Raw genomic sequence first — 25,011 nt, 5'->3', positions numbered from 1 at the left:
GTTGGTATTTTAAAACTTTCTCCAAACAACAAACTAATGAGTATAGAGAGAAATGGTATGATTGTATGATACTAAAAGAAATGAATATTCCATTTTTCGTATGGTTTGAAATTTATTCAATAACTCATAATATCAATTATCCATTCAAGACGATTAATGCAAGTATATCATTAAGCCAAGTATGGGAACAAGTGGATGAAAATAAAATTAAAGCAATTCATCCACATTTAAATGATTTAAAGATAAATACTCTAAACTAGAGGTGTCAAAATAGATTATCCAACTCAAACCAACCCATATCCATATGAACCCATTCTCTTATGGACTATGGATAAACCCAATCCATTTAGTTAATGGTTTGGATCAATCCATAACCCATTTAAATTAATGGGTTAATGGTTTTAATGAGTTGACGCACTATTACATATTATCAATCCACTTGACTCTTTAAATTGTTACAGTGTCTCTTCAAAGTTTTTGTAGCTGCTCTTGCAAAGCGAATCTGAGATTTGTAGCTTTTTGAATTTAGTTTGGTTGGAGCTTGGAGAAATACTCACGAGACTTGCTTAGATTTTATTTTAAGTCTCGTGAGTATTTCTCCAAGCTCCAACCAAACTAAATTCAAAAAGCTACAAATCTGAGATTCGCTTTGCAGCTACAAAAACTTTGAAGAGACACTGTAACAATTTAAAGAGTCAAGTGCACTTACCTTAATAAACTAGAGCTGGGCCATAATCAAAACCAAACACAGAATCAACCCAAAACCCATAAGAATGACCAAACGAAAACACCAGAATCATGAATGTTATCTAAATCAAAAGAATGATCAAACGAAAAACACCCTAAATCAAACCAAACACAGAAGCAAACAACACAGATCTCTCCGTTCAACAAGTAGATCAAACGGTGAGAACCTAAAAGAAATGAAGCAATCAGATTAAGATATTAAGCTTCGATTGATCTGAAATATCTTAGAGTCAATGGAGTCTCTTCTAAACTAACGAGTTCGTCGATAGATCAAATCAAACTAACGAGTTCGTCGATAGATCAAATCAAACCCAGAAAATACACTTCAATCGAGATCATAAATCAACAAAATCAATGACCCAAAAAGGCTAAATTGAAGGAAAATAGGCTTTGACTCACAACGAAGGTGACGTTGTTGTGTTGTGATCAATGACCCAAAAGGTGTGATTGATGTGGTGCTCGATGCCAATGGTGTCTGTGTTGAACAGAGATCAAAGAGTTCGCTAGCGAGAAACGGAAAAAAAAATGAGAGGAATTATGTGAGAAAAACTGGGTTGGATTGGATAATCCATAAACCCATTTTATCCAACCCAATAAGAATCCAACTCACTAAACTCATTAACCCATAAAAACCATTTATCCATTAACATCCAAATTATTGACTCATTAAAACCATGGATTGGTTTGGTTTGGATCAATCCATTAATTTAAACCCATTTTGACACCTCTACTCTAAACCGACAAATTTTAGCTCACCCTTTAAAGCTGAAGCTATCAAAGATGATAAAGAACCAGTATTAATGCAAGATATTAAATCTATATATCAACAAAACAATTATCAAAGTCAAATACTACATACAATTTCTAAACAGACAGATAGCATTGATAATAAAATAAATATTAATGAAAAAGAAAAAGTGGACCAACACACTCAAAACACCCTTTCTCATCAACGACCTACCCAATCTTTAAACCAACAACAAGACAAATCAAATTTCCTGAAAATAAAATTTTAAAATCAATTTCGACCATATTAGACAGGTTAGATAAAGGAAAAGGAATAAACACTATAGATGAAGAAGACAATGTATCTATCCAAACCTCCTCACAATCAGAAAACGATATACAAGAAATAAATCGAATAAAAAATAAATCAAGAAAACCATATTATCCTAGGCATACTCCACCTGATTTATTATTTGAAGAACATAAATATAATAGTAAAGAATACTCTGGAGAAAGTATATACGAATGAAATATAGATGGACGATCAGAATATGAAATGATGAATTTATTTCAAGAAATGGGAATCGCTACAATGGCTTACAAAGGTAGAGGAAATAATGATCAACAAGCATGCATTTTATTAATAGCTGGATTTACCGGAGCATTAAGATATTGGTGGGATAACTCATTAGACGCAATTACGCAAGAATCTATAATTAATCATTTTGAAATAAAACAACAAGAAGATGAAGAAGGATTTATGAATGATATAGAAGTACAAAATGCAGTAGAAGTATTAATACATACTTTAACAATGCATTTTATTGGAAATCCTAAAGAAGAATTAGAAAGTAAAAAAATTATATTAACAAATTTAAGGTGTCCAACATTAGGAGATTTTAAATGGTACAAAGATGTTTTTATAACTAACATATTCCAAAGAAACGATTGTAATCAAGCATTTTGGAAAGAACGATTTATCTCAGGATTTCCATCTTTCTTTACAAAAAGAATAATCAGTAAATTAAAAGAGTATTCAGGAGGACAACCAATCCCTTGGAATACAATTACTTACGGTCAATTATTTGCATTTATAAAGAAATCCTAAGAAAGAAGGATTAGCTATATGTCAAGAACATAAAGATAAAAAACGAAATGATACATTTAAATTTAAAATAACTATGGGATCATTTTGTGATCAGTATAGCTATAATCAATTAACCCTCCATCAAGAATTAAACGACTAAAGCATAGACATAATAAAACTAAGTATTTTCATAAAAATAATAAATTTAATAAAAAATCAACAAATCAATACTATGCAAAAAATAATAAGCACAAATCAAATAATAAGCAAAATATAGTATGCTGGAATTGTAAAAGACCTGGACATAACTCTATAGATGAGATAGGAAATATTAGTGATTCTTCAATAGAATCACAAGAATTGTCTGATAATCTATGCAATTGTAAAACTATTAACGTTATAACAAAAGATATTGATAAACAATTTCTACTAGACATAATTGATAAAATTGACGATCCAAAAATTAAGAAAGAATATTTAACTAAACTGAAAGATATAATATACCAAGAAAACCAATTATCTAGCCTTCAACCCTTTAGTTTAAATAAAATATCTGATAAATACCCTACACAAAGTTTATTTAAGCAAGTAACTACAGGAGAACTACAAAATGAAGTTAAGCAATTAAAGACGCAAATTAAAGAATTACAATTAATAGTAAATCAACACGAATTAAAATAATTGCAAACAAATGCTAGATTATCATTAATAGAAGCAAAAAATACTACTTCAACATCTACAAGTAGTTTAAATCAAGCATCCACAAGTAATACAAATCTAGAAAACGATGAAAATAAACAAATTGGACCTACCGAAGATTATATTCAAATAATTAACAAAATAAATTATCAAAAATGGTATACAAATATTACCTTACACGTGGGACATGATTTCAAAATAAATATAATAACATTAATGGATACAGGTGCTGATTACAACTGTATTCGTGAAGAAATTATACCAACTAAATATTATGAAAAAACTACTGAAAAATTAAGTGGAGCAAACGGAAGTAATTTAAAAGTACAATACAAACTACCATGTGCAAAATATGTAACCAAGGATAATGCTTCAAAAATCAATTTATTCTAGTAAAAAACTTAACACAAGAAGTAATATTAGGAACTCCATTTTTTACTCAAATATATTCATTCAAAGTAACAGAAATAGGAGTAACCACTAAAGTAGTAGGAACAAAATTATCGTTTGAATTCTTATCACCTATGAAAACCAAAGAAATACTAAACTTAAAACAAAATTCCATTCAAAAAACAATTAATTTAATAAAAAGAAAACAAAATCATATACAATATCTACAAAATGAAATAGCATACAAAAAAATAGAATGCCTTACATAATAAGCAAGATAAAAGCTATTGAAAATGATATATTAAAACAAATCTGCTCAGAACTGCCAAACGCTTTATGGGAAAGAAAACAACATACGGTTGAACTCCAGTATATAAAAGATTTTAACGAAAGAAATATACCAACTAAAGCAAGACCTATTCAAATGAATAAGGAATTATTAGAACACTGTAAAAAAGAAATAAAATATTTATTAGACAAAAAATTAATCAGGCCATCCAAATCTCCATGGAGCTGTTCGGCCTTTTATGTAAATAATCAAGCTGAAAAGGAGCATGGGTACCACGATTAGTAATAAATTATAAACCATTAAACTATGTATTACAATGGATACGATATCCAATACCTAACAAAAGAGATTTATTAAAACGACTTTATAATGCAAAAATTTATTCAAAATTTGACATGAAAAGCGGCTTTTGGCAAATACAAATTGCCGAAAAAGATAAATATAAAACAGCATTCATCGGACCATTTGGACATTATGAATGGAATGTAATGCCTTTTGGCCTTAAAAACCCACCTTCTGAATTTCAACATATAATGAATGATATATTCAATAATTATTCAAAATTTACAATTGTCTACATAGATGACATATTAGTATATTCAACTTCAATAGACCAACACATTAGTCACTTAAATGCATTCCTCAATATAGTTAAAAAACATGGATTAGTTATATCAGCCAAGAAAATTTCTTTATTCCAAACAAAATTAAGATTTTTAGGACATAATATATATCAAGGAACAATCACACCTATTTCAAGATCAATTGAATTCGCAGATAAATTTCCTGACGAATTAAGAGAAGAGACCAAATTACAAAGATTTTTGGGATGCCTAAACTATGTTTCGGACTTCTTACCCAATCTTAGGAAAACAATTCAACCATTATTTCAACGGTTGCAAAAGAATCGAAAACCATGGACTAAACAACATACTCTTTTAATCAAACAAGTTAAGCAAAAGGTTAAAACCCTCTCATGCCTTTCCATACCAAATCCTGAAGCTGACATGATAGTTGAAACTAATGCTTTAGAAATAGGTTATGGAGGAATTCTTAAGCAAAAATTACCACAATCAAAACAAGAATCTATAGTTCGATTCCATTCAGAAGTCTGGTTAGGACCACAAAAGCATTATTCAACAGTTAAGAAAGAAATTCTCTCAATTATTAATTGTATCTCAAAATTCCAAGACGACTTAATCAACAAAAAAAATTTATTGCGAGTAGATTGCAAATCAGCAAAATAAATATTACAAAAAGATGTCAAAAACCTAGTATCAAAACAAATATTTGCTAGATGGCAAGGAATATTATCCGTTTTCGATTTTGATATTCAATATAGTAAAGGAGAAAAAAATTCTTTACCCGACTTTCTAACAAGAGAATATTTGCAGGAAAAATTCACAGATAATCAACAACAACAAGATATTCAAAAATGAGTGACCAGAAGATGAAAAAGCTGATGACATCATCGGATTATATCAAAAACCAACCACATCTCCAAGGAAGGACTTTAACTCCAAAACTTTACTCAGCATTAGCTGAATATCCTCCTCTATCCTATTCAAAAGCAGTCTCTGAAAAGTCATCAAAGGCGGAAACACAATCATCTACAGCAACCCCAAATACAACCTCAAACACTACCCCAAACACTAAACCAGTCTACTACACCGAACCTTATAAGAAACACCTGATGACGGCCCCATTCACCAAACCAATCAACCTTACTCTACTCAAAACCTTCATCAATCGAGTCTTCTATGAGGACAGTCCCTGGCCAACAGACAACATAACCAAAAACCAATCCTTTTATGAGTATATTCTAGTAGACACTAAATCTATAGAAATCACCCATTATAAAGACAAGACAAACCCAAACCTCATAAACTATTCAACCTGCAAATTCCTGCGAATTTGTTCTACCCAAGACCTTGGTTTTATACATCATCATACAACAAAACCTTTTTCCACCCCAGGCTATCATATCGACGGCTACACCTATACAGATTACAAAAATACCTTTTTCCGAGCTTTTTTACTCAGACCCTATGACCACTCTTGGTTCTTCAGTTTTGATCAAAACTGCACAAAGAGGATACCAGGATGGTTCAACGAATGGTGGTACTGGTTCGGACCAGCAGATCCGATCTACCCCGACCAAGTACTCAAGACATCCTACCCATTCTACAAGAAACACGTATTTGATCAACCAGTTGGGCCTCTAAACATAATCTGGTTTCATATTGACATGGGAATCCCATGGATATGTTCATGGCATTTTACCCTCGCTATCGCTCTTCAAGACATGCCTTATTCTCTCCTCCGAGAATTCAGAGTCAAATGATGGGGAAAATATAACCTTGACAGATGTTCCCTCGCAGGTATCCAAAAATATTTCCAAATTACAAATCAAGCCAAAACAGCAATCCAAACTATATCCATATCTATACGTCTTCTCAACACAACCCAACCAAATATCCCAAACAAATCCAAGTCCGCAAAAAAGACCAACATCAAGTCCAACAAGTTCAACTACCTCTTCCTCTTCCCAGAAATCATCAAGAAAATAAAAAATGAAGAAACTTATCGCCGAAATGTTGACGCAATTTGAGGCGGAACATGAGACAGAAGACAAGTGTTTTAATCAATATGTTTTAATTTTTTGATATCCGTTCTTTGTTTCCTTGAAAACAAATATAAGGAATCTATATCACATGCAACAACATGATTCTAATGTTGTATTTTCTTTTACAGTTACGATGTACAGTAAAAACATGAATAGAGAAGAGGACTTGCAAAGATGCCATGATAAATGATCCAAACGAAAGTCTAGTAAGAAAAGACTATTCAATTCTTATTAGTACTGCATAAGGAATAGAAATGATTCTAGATAGTTAGGAAAATATTGGCATGTTGCTTGATGATCATAACACATTTGCTTTTCCAAAGAACTTTAGATGAGCTGTAAATATTAAAATTCACATTGTTTGGTTTGAGCGTAATCACACATGCATATGGTGTGAAATAAAGTACATGTCTGTGAAAATCAAACAAATCGTAGTATCAAGCAAAAAAACAAACTCGAGAGTTTGAAAAATCTCTTCTTCTTTTTTTTGGCATTGCATTCATAGAGAGTTTGAAAAATCTCTTTGAAAACAATATTTATTGTATGCAACCCAATCAGGAAGAATAAATTTTGCTTCAACTGTATCATCCTTGTCATCAAATGAAGCTTAAACATAAAATAGAAGTCTGAATATTAATATTTCTATTCATGATTATGGATATAATAGTAAATGAACATAAGTAAGAAAATAATACCTAGGTGAAACATTTATCACATTCTTATGTCACTTTTCACACCAGAATAATGGTTTGGTGCTGAGGTTGATCGAAGAGTTTATAAGTCATGTGTTGACACACTTCACATCTAAAATAATACCATGCATAATTGGTATCTATAGCATAGATTGTAGCCACAACCTTGCATTTTCCAATCTGACAACAAATTGACACACAAAAAAATATTATGATATACATAAACAAAGTAACTGTTAGGGGTATTCGAGAGTTGAATGTAAACCTGTGTGGAACCCAATAGCTAAGATATGTTTTTATACTCATGTTTCCAGCCGTACAATTTGTTTTGAGACTCGGTCTGTTCATGGGCTACAATCTGTTTTCCTTCTTCGAATGTTTCAACCATACTCATAGAATCACCATTGATTTTGAACCTAACCTAAGACACAATACAACAATAATAAATCCGTATATAAACATATATAAGAATTAACATACTTTATAGCTATAAAAGGTTAAAAAGTTATACACTTCTTTTAATTCCTTGGCTTCCTTTATGTTGGAATCGATCACCAATTCTGATGAATCATATGCATTTAAAACTTTTATATTACCTAAACCAAAATTAGGGGACACACATTAATATATGGGTTGTATATTGTCCATTATAGAAAATTCAAAATGGCATATGTACCTCTAAAGGACCCGAGTTTTGCAAATCTAAGCAAATACACAACAACTCCAAATTGTGTACTTCAGCAAACTTCTCACACAAACGACACAATATGCTTTGATTACATAAAGAAAACATAAAAAGCCCCTGCAAGAAAATATAGAGAAAAGGAGATCGTTTAATCCACGATTTTGTTGAAACAAATCATACACTAAAGCGAAAAAATAAATAGATAAATAAGTATTCAGGTTTTACTTGTTTTGGTTGATGAAACACAAAAAATAAGAAAAAATGTACTCTTTAAGGATGATTTGTAAATTTACTGCAAAATTGAATTCCCAACTCTCACAAAACCCGGCAATTGATGGTTTCCAGGTGCGTAGCACTTTGACTTGGATCAACCATGTCCATTTCCATGGCCTCAATCATCAAGGTATCATAACTTCTGATTGGAAGGCATCTTGGCTATTATCCACAGAAAAGAACGTGATTGCTTTGAGGTTTATGTTATAGTATATATAAGATTGGTAAAGGTCGATAATTTAGCATATTTCCATTCAATACAGTTAGAAAATATCTTGTCATGATTACATATCTTGAGTCAAGTTAGTTTAAGCAATGGAAATATAGATTTTGTGAATCGGCATATTTGATAATCGGTTAGAAACTTCTGATTTCTGTTGTTTTCATTTAATGTAAAAACTACATCTCGACCTGCACATCCGTGCATGTTTTTTCTTTCTAAACTAAAATATTTTAAATTTATATAACAAATTTATCAATAACTTAATGTAATTTAGTATTATATTTCTATAATATCTATGTTTATGTGACTTATATTTTATCACTAGAAATTATATATATATATTTATTTATGTAACAAAATTATTTTTAAAACATTATTATATAACAATCCTATATTATATTATTATGGTGCAATACTATTTTACATAATATTTTTTATTAAAAATATTTTTTATGTAGATCCAATTTAATTTAACTTCAGTAATTGTTTTTGAAAAATCTCTTTGAAAACAATATTTATTGTATGCAACCCAATCAGGAAGAATAAATTTTGCTTCAACCGTATCATCCTTGTCATCAAATGAAGCTTAAACATAAAGTAGAAGTCTGAATATAAATATTTCTATTCATGATTATGGATATAATAGTAAATGAACATAAGTAAGAAAATAATACCTAGGTGAAACATTTATCACATTCTTATGTCACTTTTCACACCAGAATAATGGTTTGGTGCTGAGGTTGATCGAGGAGTTTATAAGTCATGTGTTGACACACTTCACATCTAAAATAATACCATGCATAATTGGTATCTATAGCATAGATTGTAGCCACAACCTTGCATTTTCCAATCTGAACAACAAATTGACACACAAAAAAATATTATGATATACATAAACAAAGTAACTGTTAGGGGTATTCGAGAGTTGAATGTAAACCTGTGTGGAACCCAATAGCTAAGATATGTTTTTATCCTCATGTTTCCAGCCGTACAATTTGTTTTGAGACTCGGTCTGTTCATGGGCTACAATCTGTTTCCCTTCTTCGAATGTTTCAACCATACTCATAGAATCACCATTGATTTTGAACCTAACCTAAGACACAATACAACAATAATAAATCCGTATATAAACATATATAAGAATTAACATACTTTATAGCTATAAAAGGTTAAAAAGTTATACACTTCTTTTAATTCCTTGGCTTCCTTTATGTTGGGATCGATGACCAATTCTGATGAATCATATGCATTTAAAACTTGTATATTACCTAAACCAAAATTAGGGGACACACATTAATATATGGGTTGTATATTGTTCATTATAGAAAATTCAAAATGGCATATGTACCTCTAAAGGACCCGAGTTTTGCAAATCTGAGCAAATACACAACAACTCCAAATTGTGTACTTCAGCAAACTTCTCCCACAAACGACACAATATGCTTTGATTACATAAAGAAAACATAAAAAGCCCCTGCAAGAAAATATAGAGAAAAGGGGATCGTTTAATCCACGATTTTGTTGAAACAAATCATACACTTTGACTTGGATCAACCATGTCCATTTCCATGGCCTCAATCATCAAGGTATGATAACTTCTGGTTGGAAGGCATCTTGGCTATTATCCACAGAAAAGAACGTGATTGCTTTGAGGTTTATGTTATAGTATATATAAGATTGGTAAAGGTCGATAATTTAGCATATTTCCATTCAATACAGTTAGAGAATATCTTGTTATGATTACATATCTTGAGTCAAGTTAGTTTAAGCAATGGAAATATAGATTTTTTGAATCGGCATATTTGATAATCAGTTAGAAACTTCTGATTTCTGTTGTTTTCATTTAATGTAAAAACTACATCTCGACCTGCACATCCGTGCATGTTTTTTCTTTCTAAACTAAAATATTTTAAATTTATATAACAAATTTTATCAATAACTTAATGTAATTTAGTATTATATTTCTATAATATCTATGTTTATGTGACTTATATTTTACCACTATAAATTTTATATATATATTTATTTATGTAACAAAATTATTTTTAAAACATTATTATGTAACAATCCTATATTATATTATTATGGTGCAATACAAGTTTACGTAATATTTTTTATGAAAAATATTTTTTATGCACATCCAATTTAATTTAACTTCAGTAATTGTTTTTGAGATACTATTAAAAACAACAAAATTATTTTTAAAAAATTAGCTATAATATATTATACTTCAAAAAATTTGTAGTAATGATCTTATTTGAGAAATTACTTGAAATACACTAATTTGGGTAAAATAATTTTATTTTCTTAATTTGAAATAGAAATGGATCTTTCTAACTAAATATTTTAAAAATATTTGTAAAATGTATTTTAGAAAATTAATCATTTAAATTTTCATTATCATTAAAATATAGTTAATAATATTTCTATACTTTAAAAAAATTATAAATCAAAACTAAATTAAATTTTAATTTCAAGTTATAGTTTATTATAATTTAAATTAAAATTAATTACTTGTTGTAAGTAAATTTTAAAATGATTCTGAATTATTTTTTAATGTATTTTGTTAGAATTTGTGTAAAAATATTATTTGAATTTCAAATAAAATGATGAACATATTAAATCATGGCTATATTAATAATGTGTATTATGTAGTTCTTTTGAACTCTAGATGAAAGGATACGGTTTATAATGTTCCTTTTTAACTAAATATCTACAACTAAATTTAAAGAATATATCACACGTAAAAATAAAAAAGAGAGCATATGTTTAGGAAGGAAATCAGGAAAAGATCTCATTAACAATACATTTACTTAGTCGTTTAGGAAAATAAATACTAAAATGCAGCAGTAATAACTGTTATGATATTATTATGCAAATAGAAAATTTCATCAAAGTAATTTTCTAATAGAAGTTCTAACTTAAAAAATCACACATGAAAAAAGTTGTGACTTCTGTTTTAATATATAAGATTGATCTGTGGAAAAATTGGAATATAATGAATGGCCCCTAGTTTTGTGTTTAGTAAATCAAAGTTTATGATTTTTTTTTGAAGTTTATATTGCTTGTTATTGATTTCAAAAAGAGTTGCAACAACAATTGCTGAAACAGTATTTTGGAATAGTAGTAAATGAAATCGGTATAATAATAAAGCACACCGGCTTTAATTTAATAGTTATCTATATATTTGCAGTTTTATGGTTTTATTCCAATATATGAGTGATAAAATAAAATTAATACATTTGGTGTTTAGGGTTTGCTGAACTAAAGATAATAGGATATGATTATATATGTTAGGAATTCAATTAGGTGTACTGTCAAAATATCATACATTAGGCTTTGTGTATATGTATATTACACGTCAATTTGAATACATTATAACGTTGAACCAAATCTATATATATAAAAAATTGTTTGCCTCACTCCTAAGCTATCCAGCTGGAAACTCGCTTTCTGAGAGGCTGACACGTGTCCCCCTGTACTAAACGCTGCAATTCATTTAATTGGAAATTATATTGGGCTTTCATTTGTTGTGTATTTGTCCAATAATTATGGGCTTAATTTTTTTTTTTGGTTACGGCCATGAGTAAACATCATGGATACGGCACTCACTCTTAATCTTTAATTAGATTTCATATTAGCAGAATAAAATATTTTTAAAAACTGGTAAAATGCATAAAATTTATATAGTTATAACATACAAAGTAATAGCTAGATTCTAAATTTGATTTGTTGTCTATCCAATTATTTCTTTTAAATATTAGTTATAAGTAAATTATTCTAATAAATGTGAAATTACTGAACCAATAAATAAAAAATTAACTATTTATATATTATTAGCAAAAATATGTAGATTGGTTTATTTTGAATTTTAAAATAAATAATCATGTTAATATGTTAATACATAAATATAAAAATATTTTAATAAGAATAAAAAAATACAAAACCCACGTACAATGTTGAAAAACTATATAAAATAATCAATATTTTGAGTATTAAACCTAACCACAACAATAAAAACTGAAATCTATTTACTATTTATAAGAAAAGTTGAGCAAACATTTAAGAAAACGTATAATACCATTTCAATCATGAACATCATGTCATGCTAATACAAACTTATAATCTCTAATAACACTAATAAAAAAATAAAAAATAAAAGAGTTTAGTTAGACATATGTGAAAATAATATAAAAATGTGTGTTCATTATAAAAAAAAACATAACAAAAAAGAAAGATAATAATAAAATAGTACAATATCAGAAAATGTATTTGAAAACAAATAAAAAAAACATAAATAAGTTAGAAAAATAAACAACATCCAACTTTAACTAAAATGAATGTAATATCCCTCATCGCTTAAAATTTTCTAATAGAGAAATATCATTATTATACACATCACTTACAAATGCAAATGAAAATCTAAAACACAAACCACAAAATCATATAAAGAAATAAAAATAGAAATCACAAATAAAGTATATCCCGCCCGTAGGGCGGGCCGACCCTAGTATGTTATTAGAAAAAGACCCATAAAACCATCTATTTTATGATGATGATTTACGTCAATAGAGCTAATAAATATATTTTAAAAACATAGAGAAATAATATTGATTAGTTATCCAAAGATAGTCTTTAGTCGAAAAACACGTAAACCCAAATAACACTCACGATTTATTTTAAAGGGATAAGAGGAATATAAGGATATATATTCTGACTCTGAAAGTAAATGATTTTAGTTAATTAATTTGCATTTAATTAAAAACATAGACTAAAAATATTTCAGTGTCAGAGATCTGTAAATATTTTAAAACTCCAAGGGAGTCTCAAAAAAGGCCCTTAAATTTTAGGGAAGTTGACTCAGATATTATATATTTTAGGACTTATGACCAAAACCATACAATTTTTTTTTTTATTACTGGCATTTTTTAAATGCCAAGCGTGCCCTTTATCCACGTTATGAGAAAAAACGTATTTACGAGAATGCCATTACTTTTTAACGCCACGTAAGCAAAAATTCGGCGACACGTAGGAATACGCTTCCGTGTTTTCATTAAGTCAGCCGTAAAAGAATACGTCTTTCGTTACTGCTGGTATATGTATAAGTTTCGGCTGACTTATAATAAAATAGTTGACTTAGTAAAAAAGGCTGATTTAAGACGATAAGTAAACCACGCGTAAGGGTTGAGTTATATGAATCTAGTTGAGTTATTGAACAACGGCTGACTTACGTACTGACGTTACGGCTGACTTAATCATCGATGGATTGATTTCTGGAAAATTTGGTTGAGTTGTAGTAAAGACACGATTCAGTTATATACCCACGGCTGAGTTAATGAACACCGAATGGCTGGGTTATTGGATGTTTGACGGCTGGGTTATCTTAAATCAGCCGAAACTGAATGGTTTTACATGAAACTCAGCTATATTGTGGTTGAGTTATTAGCGAAAGATTAATTACTAGAACAATATTGTTTTACGGCTGAATTGTTAAACGATATGGTTGGCTTATTGTATTTTATCCTATTTACAGCTGGGTTATCGAAAAAGATTAATTACTGAACTAATATCCACGTTTCGGCAGACTTACTTACTACATGTGGACTGACTTAGGGTGTCTGAGTTATATATTATTTTGGTGGCTGAAAAACCAACTTTCCATGTCAGCTGCCATGTCATCAATTCAGATTTGCCATGTCATCAGTAACAAAAGAACTTCAAAACTAGGTTTTAATCAGCCTGTTCATATTCCTCTCCTCCCCTTTCATACCCGTTATTTCTCTTCTTCATCTATCTCAATTGGTTATGGATCTGGTTATTATTGTTTCCGGTAACTGGATTAAGAAAAACAAATATGTATTCAACGCTGATAGTAGAGGGTGTAGAGTTCTCCATTTAGATGAGAACTCTACACATGAAGCTTTCGCAAAGTCTATTCTCGATGATTACGGATTGAATGAAATGAGTGATCATATTCAGCTAAGCTACATGTTCTCGAATAAATCATTGAAAACAATGGCGCACGACACTCCACCAGTGTACGTGTCCAATACTCGGCAGTTGCAAGGTTTTGTAGCCCTAAAGAAAATCGAACAACTACGTCTTTGTGTTGAGATTACGGAGAACAAGGACGACAGAGCAAGAGAGAAGACTAAAACAAACTTCAGTTTTAGCTCAGAAGTAGAAGCGTCAGAAGTTGAGTCCAGAGACGATAATTACAGTGGGAGTTACGATGGTTGCAGTTCGGAGAAGGAAGAAGAGGACAATGAGATTGATTGCTCTAGTATTGTGGAAGGAGAAAATCAGAACGTAGGCGGAGAAGATGAAACAGGAAAAGAAAACGAAGAAGACGATGAATTTGATAGCCGATTTGATATGTTCGACGACTCGGACGGTGCGTCATCTGAAGATGATAACTTCAGCTCATACGGTGAGTCTCTTTTAGAAGACGAAGAGTCACCAACGATACCTCCCAAGAAGATATATCAAAACTTCTCGATGAGCGGGTCTAAAGAGAGTGAGGAGGTTCTTCTAAGGTTGGAGATGTCGTCGTTAAATCTTGCGGTAGGGCAACGATACGAGAGTAAAGCCGATTTGGAGAGACGACTGAAACTTCTTACAGTGAAGGATCAATTTGATTATGATGTAGACATATCAACCCGAACATTATTCATTGTTAAGTGTTGGGTTGATGGATGTATCTGGAGGGTTCGTGCTTCTACCAAAGGGGAATCCCCGGCGTTCTATGTTTGTATTTACGAATCGAATCATACATGTTCTACCACTGAGCGTTCTAATCGATGTCGAAATGCAACACCTGATATTTTAGGAGAGTTGTACAAGAACTTTCTCGGCGACGTTGGTCCGGCCGTTCGCCCTACGAGTGTTGGAATAGCTATCATTAAGCAGTTTGGTGTAAAGGTAATTACTTTGGTGTAACTGAGTTATGTTTACGAAACAGCTGAGTAATATGTCTTTCGTAGCGGCTGATATATTTACACAATGCGGCCGAGTTATATTAAAATAGTGTTGAATTAGTTTTACGTTGTGACTGACTTAATTGTATGATGTGGCTGAGTTATGTGTATCGTTTTTCATGTGAACAGATGGAATATTGGAAATCTTACCGGACGCTGAAATTTGCAAGGAAAATCGTTCAGGGAACACCTGAGAGTGGGTTTGAACGCTTGCCTTCTTACGTATACATGATAATAAGGGAAAATCCGAGTACAGTTGCGCGTCTTCAAATCGATGAGAATGGAAAATTCATGTATGTGTTTCTTGCATTTGGTGCGAGCGTAAATGGGTTTCCTTTCATGCGCAAAGTTGTGGTTGTTGACGGTACGTTTCTTAATGGTAGATACAAAGGGACTTTCAGATTTTTCCAATGGCCTTCGCAGTGGTTGACACTGAAAATGATGATTCCTGGCATTGGTTTTTTACGCAACTAAAACTTTTGATTCCTGACAACGAGGGTCTTGCGATAATCTTGGGTAAATGATATTTGAAGGCTGAATTATTTGTTTTTACAGCTTAGTTAATTTAATTTCACGGTTATTAAATGATTTGATTAAAACATAGGACTGAATTAAACCAACCTAACAAGAAACTCCATTAAAGAAAATTTTATTGTCTCGATAGTATAAAGGTCTCGATATTTGCTAGAACCTTGACTTATTTTCACACGCCTAATATTAATTTTGATTTATTAAAATTCACGTGAAATCTCAACCGTCGCGAATCATGTTTCGACTGAGTTGGCTGAATTATATCTTACTGGCCAATTAGAGTCGAGGAAAACATCGAAAAACTCATGGCAACTGAATTTGACCATGCGCATAATAGTGGTCTCGATTTACACTGGTCTGGATAAATAAACCGTCTTGCTGAGTTATTGATGCATAAAAACTGATTTGTGTTAATTTATGTCACGACTGAGTTATATGAATAGGTAGAAAATAAAACATGATGTGTATTACATAGTACATAAAATCCAGTCTTAAAAAACATAAAAATAAAAGAGAAGTTGATGACATGAGATTAATCATCCAGCATCCATTTTTCATGAAGCTTACACCAGTCAGGGTCGATGACCTTCACAGCTCCCAACTCTGCTTCGGCTTCACAATGCTGAGCGGTAAGTGTCTCCAACTCAGCCACGAGGTCAAATTTGCCTTCGGCCTTGATAATGGCATCAAGCAATTCCATGCGCGCAGCAATAGAATTTACTTTGTCGGAGGCGTCGTTCCATTCAGATTCAGATTGCCTTTGTTCCTTCGCCAAGCGGAGAAGCGCCCTGTAATGCTCCGTTGTTTCCATTTTCCCTTTGTTATAACCTTCAACAGCATCCGCTCCATAGACATCCTCCATAGGACGTTTCATCGATCTTTTCGATCCTTCCATTGCCACTTGATCACTTAATGAGGGTTTGGATTTGTGGCATTGTCCGCTTTGTATTTATAGATAAAAAATGATCTATTGGAGTCGTTTGGAAAACATCTCTTCGACTACGAGATAATTCATGTCCTTTGGAAAGCATCTCTTCGACTACGAGTTAATTGTTTCCAAGGGCTGAGTTAATTGTTTCAAAGGCTGAGTTAATTGTTTTTTAGGCTAGGTAAATGCTATTTGAAGGCTGAGTTAATGGTTCCTAAGGCTAAGTAAAATCTATTTAAGGGCTGAATTATTTGTTTTCACGGCTGAGTTAATTTAATTTGCCGGTCATTAAATGATTTTATTAAAACATACTGACTTATCAAAAGACTGACTTACGGTTTCGGTCAGGTTATCGTTTACATAGGACTGAATTAAACCAACCTAACAAGAAATTCCATTAACGAAAATTTTATTGTCTCGATAGTATAAAGGGCTCGATATTTGTTTGAACCTTGACTTATTTTCACACGCCTAATAAAGGGCGGCATAATTGATTGTTAGTTATAATACATGAGTGCTTGCCGTATCCCTATATGTAAAGACATACTAATAATGAGTCTCGATATTATCATGGCATAATTGATTGAAGCGACTAATATTAATTTTGATTCCAGGAACAATCGGCATGGCTTTTGATCGGGATAGAGAGATATTGTTTAGGTTTTTTCTAGAGAGATAAAGGCGTAAGAAAGGATATTAGAGATGGAACTATATATAGAGAATTATAGAACGTGAAACGGCGGGAATTGAAATTTCTCAAAATTCATTAATCTTATTTCCCGCCAAATGACAACATTTAACAAACGTGGCATCCGAGTTATATAGCCTATTACGGCTGATTTAATATTTGGGATTTAGGGTTTAGGGTTTAGTATTTAGAGTTTAGGTTTGTTTATTTAGGGATTTATGTTTAGGATTTGGAATAACGGTGTGATAAATATAACAAATAACATAAATTTAGTCTTAAAATGCGTTGTATATAGTTTAGGAGAGTTGTATTATGATCACACTCTATATCTACATGTAAGGTTTTAAGTAACTGCAAGACAACATATACCTCAAGATCATGATCGATTCTAAACTCGTTAATTCAATAAATAAGAGACGTTCGGTTGATTATATATTCACTTATTAGGGAATGTTATAACATTTTTAAGTATAAACATATCAATTATTTTAATTCAGGGTATGGTTTGAGGTATGGCTGACTTTTATCTACCTTAACGGCTGCTTTATGAAGACGAATCGGCTGACTTATTAAATATTTTCCTATCTTAGGGAATGGTTTGAGGTTTGGCTGAGCTATATCTACCTTAACGGCTGTTTTATGAAGACGAATCGGCTGACTTATTAAATATTTTCCTATTTTAGGGTATGGTTTGAGGTTTGGCTGAGCTATATCTAACGTAACGGCTGCGTAATTTAAACAAGGTGGCTGAGTTACGATAAACAAATCATAACTTTAAGTCAAGTACAAAATATGTAGCCATAAGTCATAGAAAACTCATCTTCATTCATCGCCAAACGACCCTACCAAACTACAACTTCCTTCATTGAAGACATCTGCAGCCATCTTCATTCTCAGACCTTGAATATTTTCATCCGATATCCCATCAAAGGCTACACCAAGCGCTAAACACTCGACGAACTTCAATGAATACACTCCACAGTCGCCTCTCAAGTTGTTTTGTGGAACAATACGTTTTGTTCTTCGTCTGAATACAAACTCTTTCTTGGTAGGGACTCGGATATCATCAGGAATAAGGGCATTCAGAATCGCAGGGATCATACGAGTAAGCGGCCTAAAGAAATTTAGCATTCTCAGATCACTTTCGAGTGTTTGCTCTCCAACGATTGAATCATAGCAATCAACCTTCTCTTTATGCAGATCCGCGTGAAAACTCACCCAATGATTGCCGCCAGTATTAATCACTCCGTACAAGTGATCTACATATGTAAACCACCGCAACTTTGTCTGAATGTTATCTGGGATCAAACCGTTTGCTAACCCCTCGTAACCACTTCCTTTGAATTTGACCATTTCCGGTTTGACTTCGAACTCCTTATAATCGTGAACCCATGATTCAAGGAACCAAGAGTCTATAAAGGCAACGCGCTTGGACCAGAATGGGCTGGGATCTTGTTTGGACCTTTGAATGAGGACTCTAATATACGCAGCAATATGCTGCACAGATAATATATAACTCAGCTGTACCATACTTATAACTTAGCCGTAAAGTAAATATAACTCAGCTGCATACTTACATTTTGAACCAGCCATCCATATTCTTTGATGGGCCAAGGTCTTGGAGTGATGAGGATTCTGTAGAACTCAATATCCTCGTGAGCTTCTCCATGTGGAATTTCCATGATAATTTAACACAACTCAGTCTCTGCAAAATCTTTTTATTAGCTAAAATCAACGAAATGGTGCAAAAGTCCTTACTCGTGTGGCTTTAGGTGTTGCAAAAGATTATCCCTTTTAACCGGATCAACAGGTCCTAGGGGATCATATATTGCAGGTGAAGGTTCTAAACCTTTTCTCATGCACGTCGTTACATTGTCCCCGATGTGGGGAAATGGTACAGAAGAACCAAATTCCACACTCATTTGAGACCCATCTGGAGATAATTGAACAGTTTTCAGCCGATACTCCTTTATTCTTCCACACCTTTTCCTTTCATCTTCCTCCACATCAGATTCCGGCCACAGTTCGTCTGTTTCCGCCTCAATTTGCTTAGTCGGAATGGGTATTCTTATTGTACCACTGCGAGTCCTTTTTGAAGCAGGAATATGCTTCTTTAAGTCAGCCTCTACTTGCTTCTTCTTCTTCTATAAATCAGCCTCTTCTTGCTTATTTTTCTTCTTTAACTCAGCCTCTTCTTTCTTCTGCTTCTTCTTTAACTCAGCCTCTTCTTGCTTCTTCTTCCTCTTCAACTCAGCTTCTTCTTGCTTCTACTTCTTCTTTACTCAGCTTCATTCCTCTCCAAATCAGCCGCTAAGTTATTTCTTTTCCCTAAGCCCCTGCAACCGCGTCCGAATGGTGGTTCCTTACCAGGAGAATCAGAGACCAAATCAGCATTTGTTGCATCGGCATTACCAAACGCCGAATCCAAGTTCTTTTTCACCCCAGCATCCTTATCCCTGACAACCTTCGAATTCAGCTTTGCTCCCATACCTTTCGCATCAGCTTTTGCAATATCATCTGCCAGATTCTTCTCAGATTGGCCTTTATCAGGGGTCTTTTGCGGTTGGCTGTCTTCGGACTGTTTATCAATAGGGGTCTTAGATGTAGGTTGACCACTATTGGAGTCCGGCTGTCGGTTGTCTTCTGAGACCATCACGTTTTGACCATCAGGTTGACCACTATTGGACTCCGGCTGTTGGTTGTCTTCTGAGACCATCACGTGTTGACCTTCAGGTTGACTACTATTGGACACCCCCAAAACTCTCAAACGCTTTTCAACTGTAGTTTTCACTGTATCTCCAATGGTATCCAAAAGGCTTCGAGAAAAAGATCCAAACTTGGTGTCGTATTCTGTTAATCTCGAGTCAAATTTTCGGTCCAACTTCTCGAGATGAGCAACTATGTTCAGCAGAACCGCTTCGCTAACGACCCTTCTCCTTTGCACTCTCCTTCTCCTCTACAACAGCAGTTTCACCCTCATTGATTTTCACCTCCTTCTGTTTCTTACCTTTCTTCTGCTTCTTTCAGGGTGGCTCAGCCTCTGACGAAACTCCAGCCTTCGTTTTTTTGTTCTTCTCATTCGATTGCACATAAAAATCTCTAACAAACCTATCTGCATGTATATATTTAATTAGGTTATCAAGTTGTGGGTCATCTGCTTCATCCTTCCACTGAGGAAACAGCTCTTCTAGACCCTCCTTCATCACCATTTTCCTCACACGCACCTACAACACAAAAACATAAATCAGTCATTAAAATTAACAACTCAACCATAAAATAATCCAATAACTCAGACATTACATTACAGGATTCATATGTCTGATTTAAACCTTACCGTTCCATGATCATTCATCTCCTTAGCTATTGTAGTAGCAAGACTTGCACGAGTACGACTTCCACCCCATCGCAAAAGCGGAATTTCGTCTGGATTCACTTTTCTGCCATAAAGCTCTCCGAACACTGTGACAGATTCATACGCCCAAACCAATAACACGTCCTTGAAGCCGCTAAGGGTGTACGACCCTCCTTGTGGATGCAACAACTTGATAGAATCAACAAGAAATTCATAGGCAGTCCGACCCCAAGGATAAGTCATCAGGGCGTCATCATCGAATACTCTTTTTGCACTTTCAAAGGGTATTCTACAATTATGATGCAAGCCATAAAGTCCAATGGCTTGAAGAAACAACAGCCCATACCATTTCCGCTGATCAGCACTCCAGAATGGACACTCCGTTAAAGCTTCTATAAGTTCATCAAACTTGGGTCCGTACCCAAGCGGCACTTTCAACAACTCCCACAACGCTTTGTAATTCTCTGGATCAGGTTCAAAACTTTCTTCTGGCAGTGGATTTGTGTTTAAACCCGTGATCTCACCAAATTCTATTAAGTTAAACCTGAGAGGTTGATCAACAACGAGAGACCAAATCTCCTTCTTATAGACTCGCAGCTGTCTACAAAGTAGATAATGTACGGTCTTACCAGACCACACCAATTTGCTCTCAGCCAGTTTAGCAATCAATCCAACAGGATACATCTTCAGATTATCCCACACATCTATTCCAATTGCTTGTCTAAGTCGAGGGATCTCAGAAAAATGGCTATTCGTATTAATGCTTTTGTTTTGAAAAATAGAAGCCCCTTCAGGATAAAGTCTTGGAGGGTAATCCCTTGCTAGATCTTCGGAAACATCCATCTGATCAAAAAAGACATATATAACATATCAATGATAAATCAGAAGAAAGACATAAAATAAACAAGCCACAAAACATAACTCAGTCATCATTACATAAATAAACCAGTCACAAAGAATACTAAATCAGTCACAATTACCTTCTATAAATCAGTCGTTAAGGATCCTAAATCAGCCGTAACGAATACTAACTCAAACTCAGACAGAACATATATCTAACTCACAGCATTAATTATACTCACTCAAATACTCGAAAAACTCAGAGCAAAGCCTCGAAATATACCAGAGAATACGATTACGGAGATTTGAGGAGACAACCAATCTGAAGAAGAAGCTTACGGACACACGATTTCAGAGATAACGCTTACGGAGACTAGAGAAGAAGATTACATAGATTATTTCAGAGAAGCCGCTTTGCCGAGAAGAGATGTAGTGAACACGATTTCGAAAACAGTTAGGGTTTAGTGGGAGAACAGTCTCGGAGAAGTTAATGATCGTCGTTTGATTTTTCTTCGTGTTAGGTGACGTGGTATCATTACTTCTGATGTGGATTTTCAAATTAAAATTAATCACAACTAAAAAAAATAATAAAGGGCTTAAACAGTAATTTACTAGGGTTCTAAAAATACTCTAGTCATTTTCAAAAGATTTGTATTAGTCTATGGTTACAAAATATATATATTTATATTCAGTTAGAAAGTATATGGTTATTTTTATGAGAAAATAATTGTTGGACTAAACAAATTTCGGTAGGTCATGATTCTAATTTAATAGAATAGATAAAATCAAGAAATCAAAATCGGTAACTAAATCGAGAATTGAAAACCATAACCATCGCTAATTTATTTCTCCCCAAATCCATGAAACAACAACAGAATAATATTTCAACTGAATTAAATTGAAGGAAAAGAACTACGCTAAAAGATAAACAAAAGAAGAAATCATCCTGATAATTATGAAGAGTTTTGACAGGGACATATTTTCCATTCCAGATTTAGATGGCGAAGGAGCAAACATAGCAGGTGACTGAGCAGCAAGTGTTGGTGGTGATTGTATAATCGTTGGCGATGAACCGGGTTTAGCTGCAGATGAATGGCTACTTGCAGGTGAAGAAACAGACGGTGATGTTGTGGTTATTGATGGGATTAACCGGAAGACAATCTAGTTGTCGGTGGTTTCGAAGGAGATACTGCATAGATACCATTAATCGAATATCATTTCAACAAATTTAAATTTAATCATTAACAAAAAAAAACAATATCTCTTATTCCACAAGAGCAGTTTACTAGTGAAAAACTTGTTAGTCGTAATAGTTAAGAATCATTCAATTTTTTTTTAAAGTAAACGAACCATAATCATTAGATAAGGAAAGAAAAAATAAGATACCACAATGAGGATCGATGGGGATGTTACAAGTAGAAGGTATTGGAAGAGCTCTATTGTTAATCAAATCAAACCCAATTGCACGACTACTCTCCAACGCAACGCATAGACAGCTAGAGTTATATTCAAGAACAATTTTAATCCCTTCGCAACATGTTTTGGTAGGACTAAGATCAGTTTATCCAACTGTCAGAAAGGAAAGACAATCAAACATGCCATAAACTACTGTGGAACAATCATTGTTTGATGGTTCAGATGATGGAGAGAACACAGGTGACTCTGACGGCGACATGAATACAGCGGCATCGCATGATAGAAGTAGCAATACATTAGAAAAAACAAGTAATTGCTTCATTTTTTTGTTCTTCTCTTTTCTTTTCAGTTTGATTTATTTTCTTTAACCTTTTTACTGGTAGATCAACAACTTCTACGTCTATATATAAGGTTACGAAAGAATATAACTGTTTGGTGTACCATATTCTCTTTTCGAATTTAAAATAGTTCTTGTTATTTGAAATTTTGTTTTTATATTAAATAATTTTAAAAAATTACTAGAGTTTGACTTGTTTGTGCCGTTATTTTTTGGGAAAATTGCGGATAAGGAACAAAACAACTATAGATTTTTCTCCTTAGTATTAAATCATAAATCTTTGTCCCTATAGAATAAACAATAGTGAATACCCTAATTGTTAATTTCTTTAACATGTAGTTACCATAAAAATTAATTTTACTTTAATGAAATAGAAGGTAAAAGAAGTAAAAGTTTTAAACAAAAACACAACCTTGTCGTCGTCTCCGACTCTTTTCTCAATTGAAGAAGATGCGATTTCGTTCGCCGTCGCCACCGTCTTGAGCTGGCCGTCTAAGTTTGTCGGAGAGGTTGAAATCGTCATCCCATCTCTCTGTCGTCCTCCTTCTTTCATCGTCACATCTCTTCGTCTTTCCTCAGTTATCTCCACCGTCGTCACATCTCTTCGTCCTTCCTTCCTCGTCACATCTCTTCGTCTTTCATTTGAAATCATCGTCACGATTAGATTCACATTGTTCTTCTTTTGCTCTTGCTTCATCTCTGTTCGCTAAAAATGAAGTTTAGGGGTTGAAAATTCCCTTTTGTTATTTTTCTTTATTTTGTTCATTTTTATGGTTTTGCACGTTTACGGTTTTGATTTTAGTTTGTGGTTGAGTTGATTGTAGTTTGTTGTTGAGTTCGATTCACGTTTTTAAATACAATTCGATTCGATTCACGTTTATAGTTCTCAATTCCTAATAGACTTGATAAGACTAATTAGTTAGACATGTAAATAGATCGATTTTACATGTTGTTAATGTGATCAGTTGATTTGGCTCTGTTTCTTTGCCGTGTTTGGACCATGCGTGTAGAGAAAAACACATATGCTAGTTGATTATGATTGTTATGTGCTATTTTTGAATGTCTAATAGTTTGATTGTGAGATTGATTTATATATACTTTGGAATTGTGTTTGTATGTCTTTAAAGGAATGGCTAACGAGTTGAAGTTTATGATTTCATGTTTTATAGGAATGGCTTATCAGTTTCCAAACACATTCTTGAAGAAGGATGTAACACCCCAAAACCAGCCCAATTAAAATTTTTAAAAGCTAATGGGTTTCTCTACAGCCCAACTAGAAAACCCTAGGGTTTTCCCTTTCCTCACCTTATAAAAGCAAGCCTCCACCCCTTAGTCTCCCATCAGAATTTTAGAAGCGAAGCCCTGCAGAGAATTTTCGGAGATCAGAAGCCCTAGCCGTCGACTCCTTCTCTTTTCCCCGCGCCGCCTCTCTCCTCCTTCTCTCTCTCTTCGCCGCGTCTCTCCTCTCCTTCTCTCTCTCTCTCTCTTCGCCGCGCCTCCTTCTC

The 25,011-nt window shown here is 33.1% G+C and overlaps 1 protein-coding gene across 5 annotated transcripts in view; it reads left to right on the top strand.

Annotated features, from left to right (window-relative positions):
• The window catches only part of LOC106453768, a 33,322-nt gene extending 11,453 nt beyond the window's left edge, over positions 1 to 21,869 (top strand). For all 5 annotated transcript variants that reach the window (XM_048740242.1, XM_048740241.1, XM_048740243.1 and 2 more), the window contains one exon: positions 6,693 to 21,869. In XM_048740242.1, coding sequence (XP_048596199.1) covers positions 14,243 to 15,376 — 1,134 coding nt within the window. In that variant the 5' untranslated portion in view covers positions 6,693 to 14,242 and the 3' untranslated portion in view covers positions 15,377 to 21,869. The remainder of the gene's footprint in view (positions 1 to 6,692) is intronic.
• Positions 21,870 to 25,011: the final 3,142 nt, after the last annotated feature.

The sequence above is a fragment of the Brassica napus genome, chromosome A9 (genome assembly GCF_020379485.1).
Source record: "Brassica napus cultivar Da-Ae chromosome A9, Da-Ae, whole genome shotgun sequence".
Lineage (NCBI taxonomy): Eukaryota > Viridiplantae > Streptophyta > Magnoliopsida > Brassicales > Brassicaceae > Brassica > Brassica napus.
Note: the sequence above shows the minus strand (reverse complement) of the source record. Positions and strands in the feature narration are given on the sequence as shown.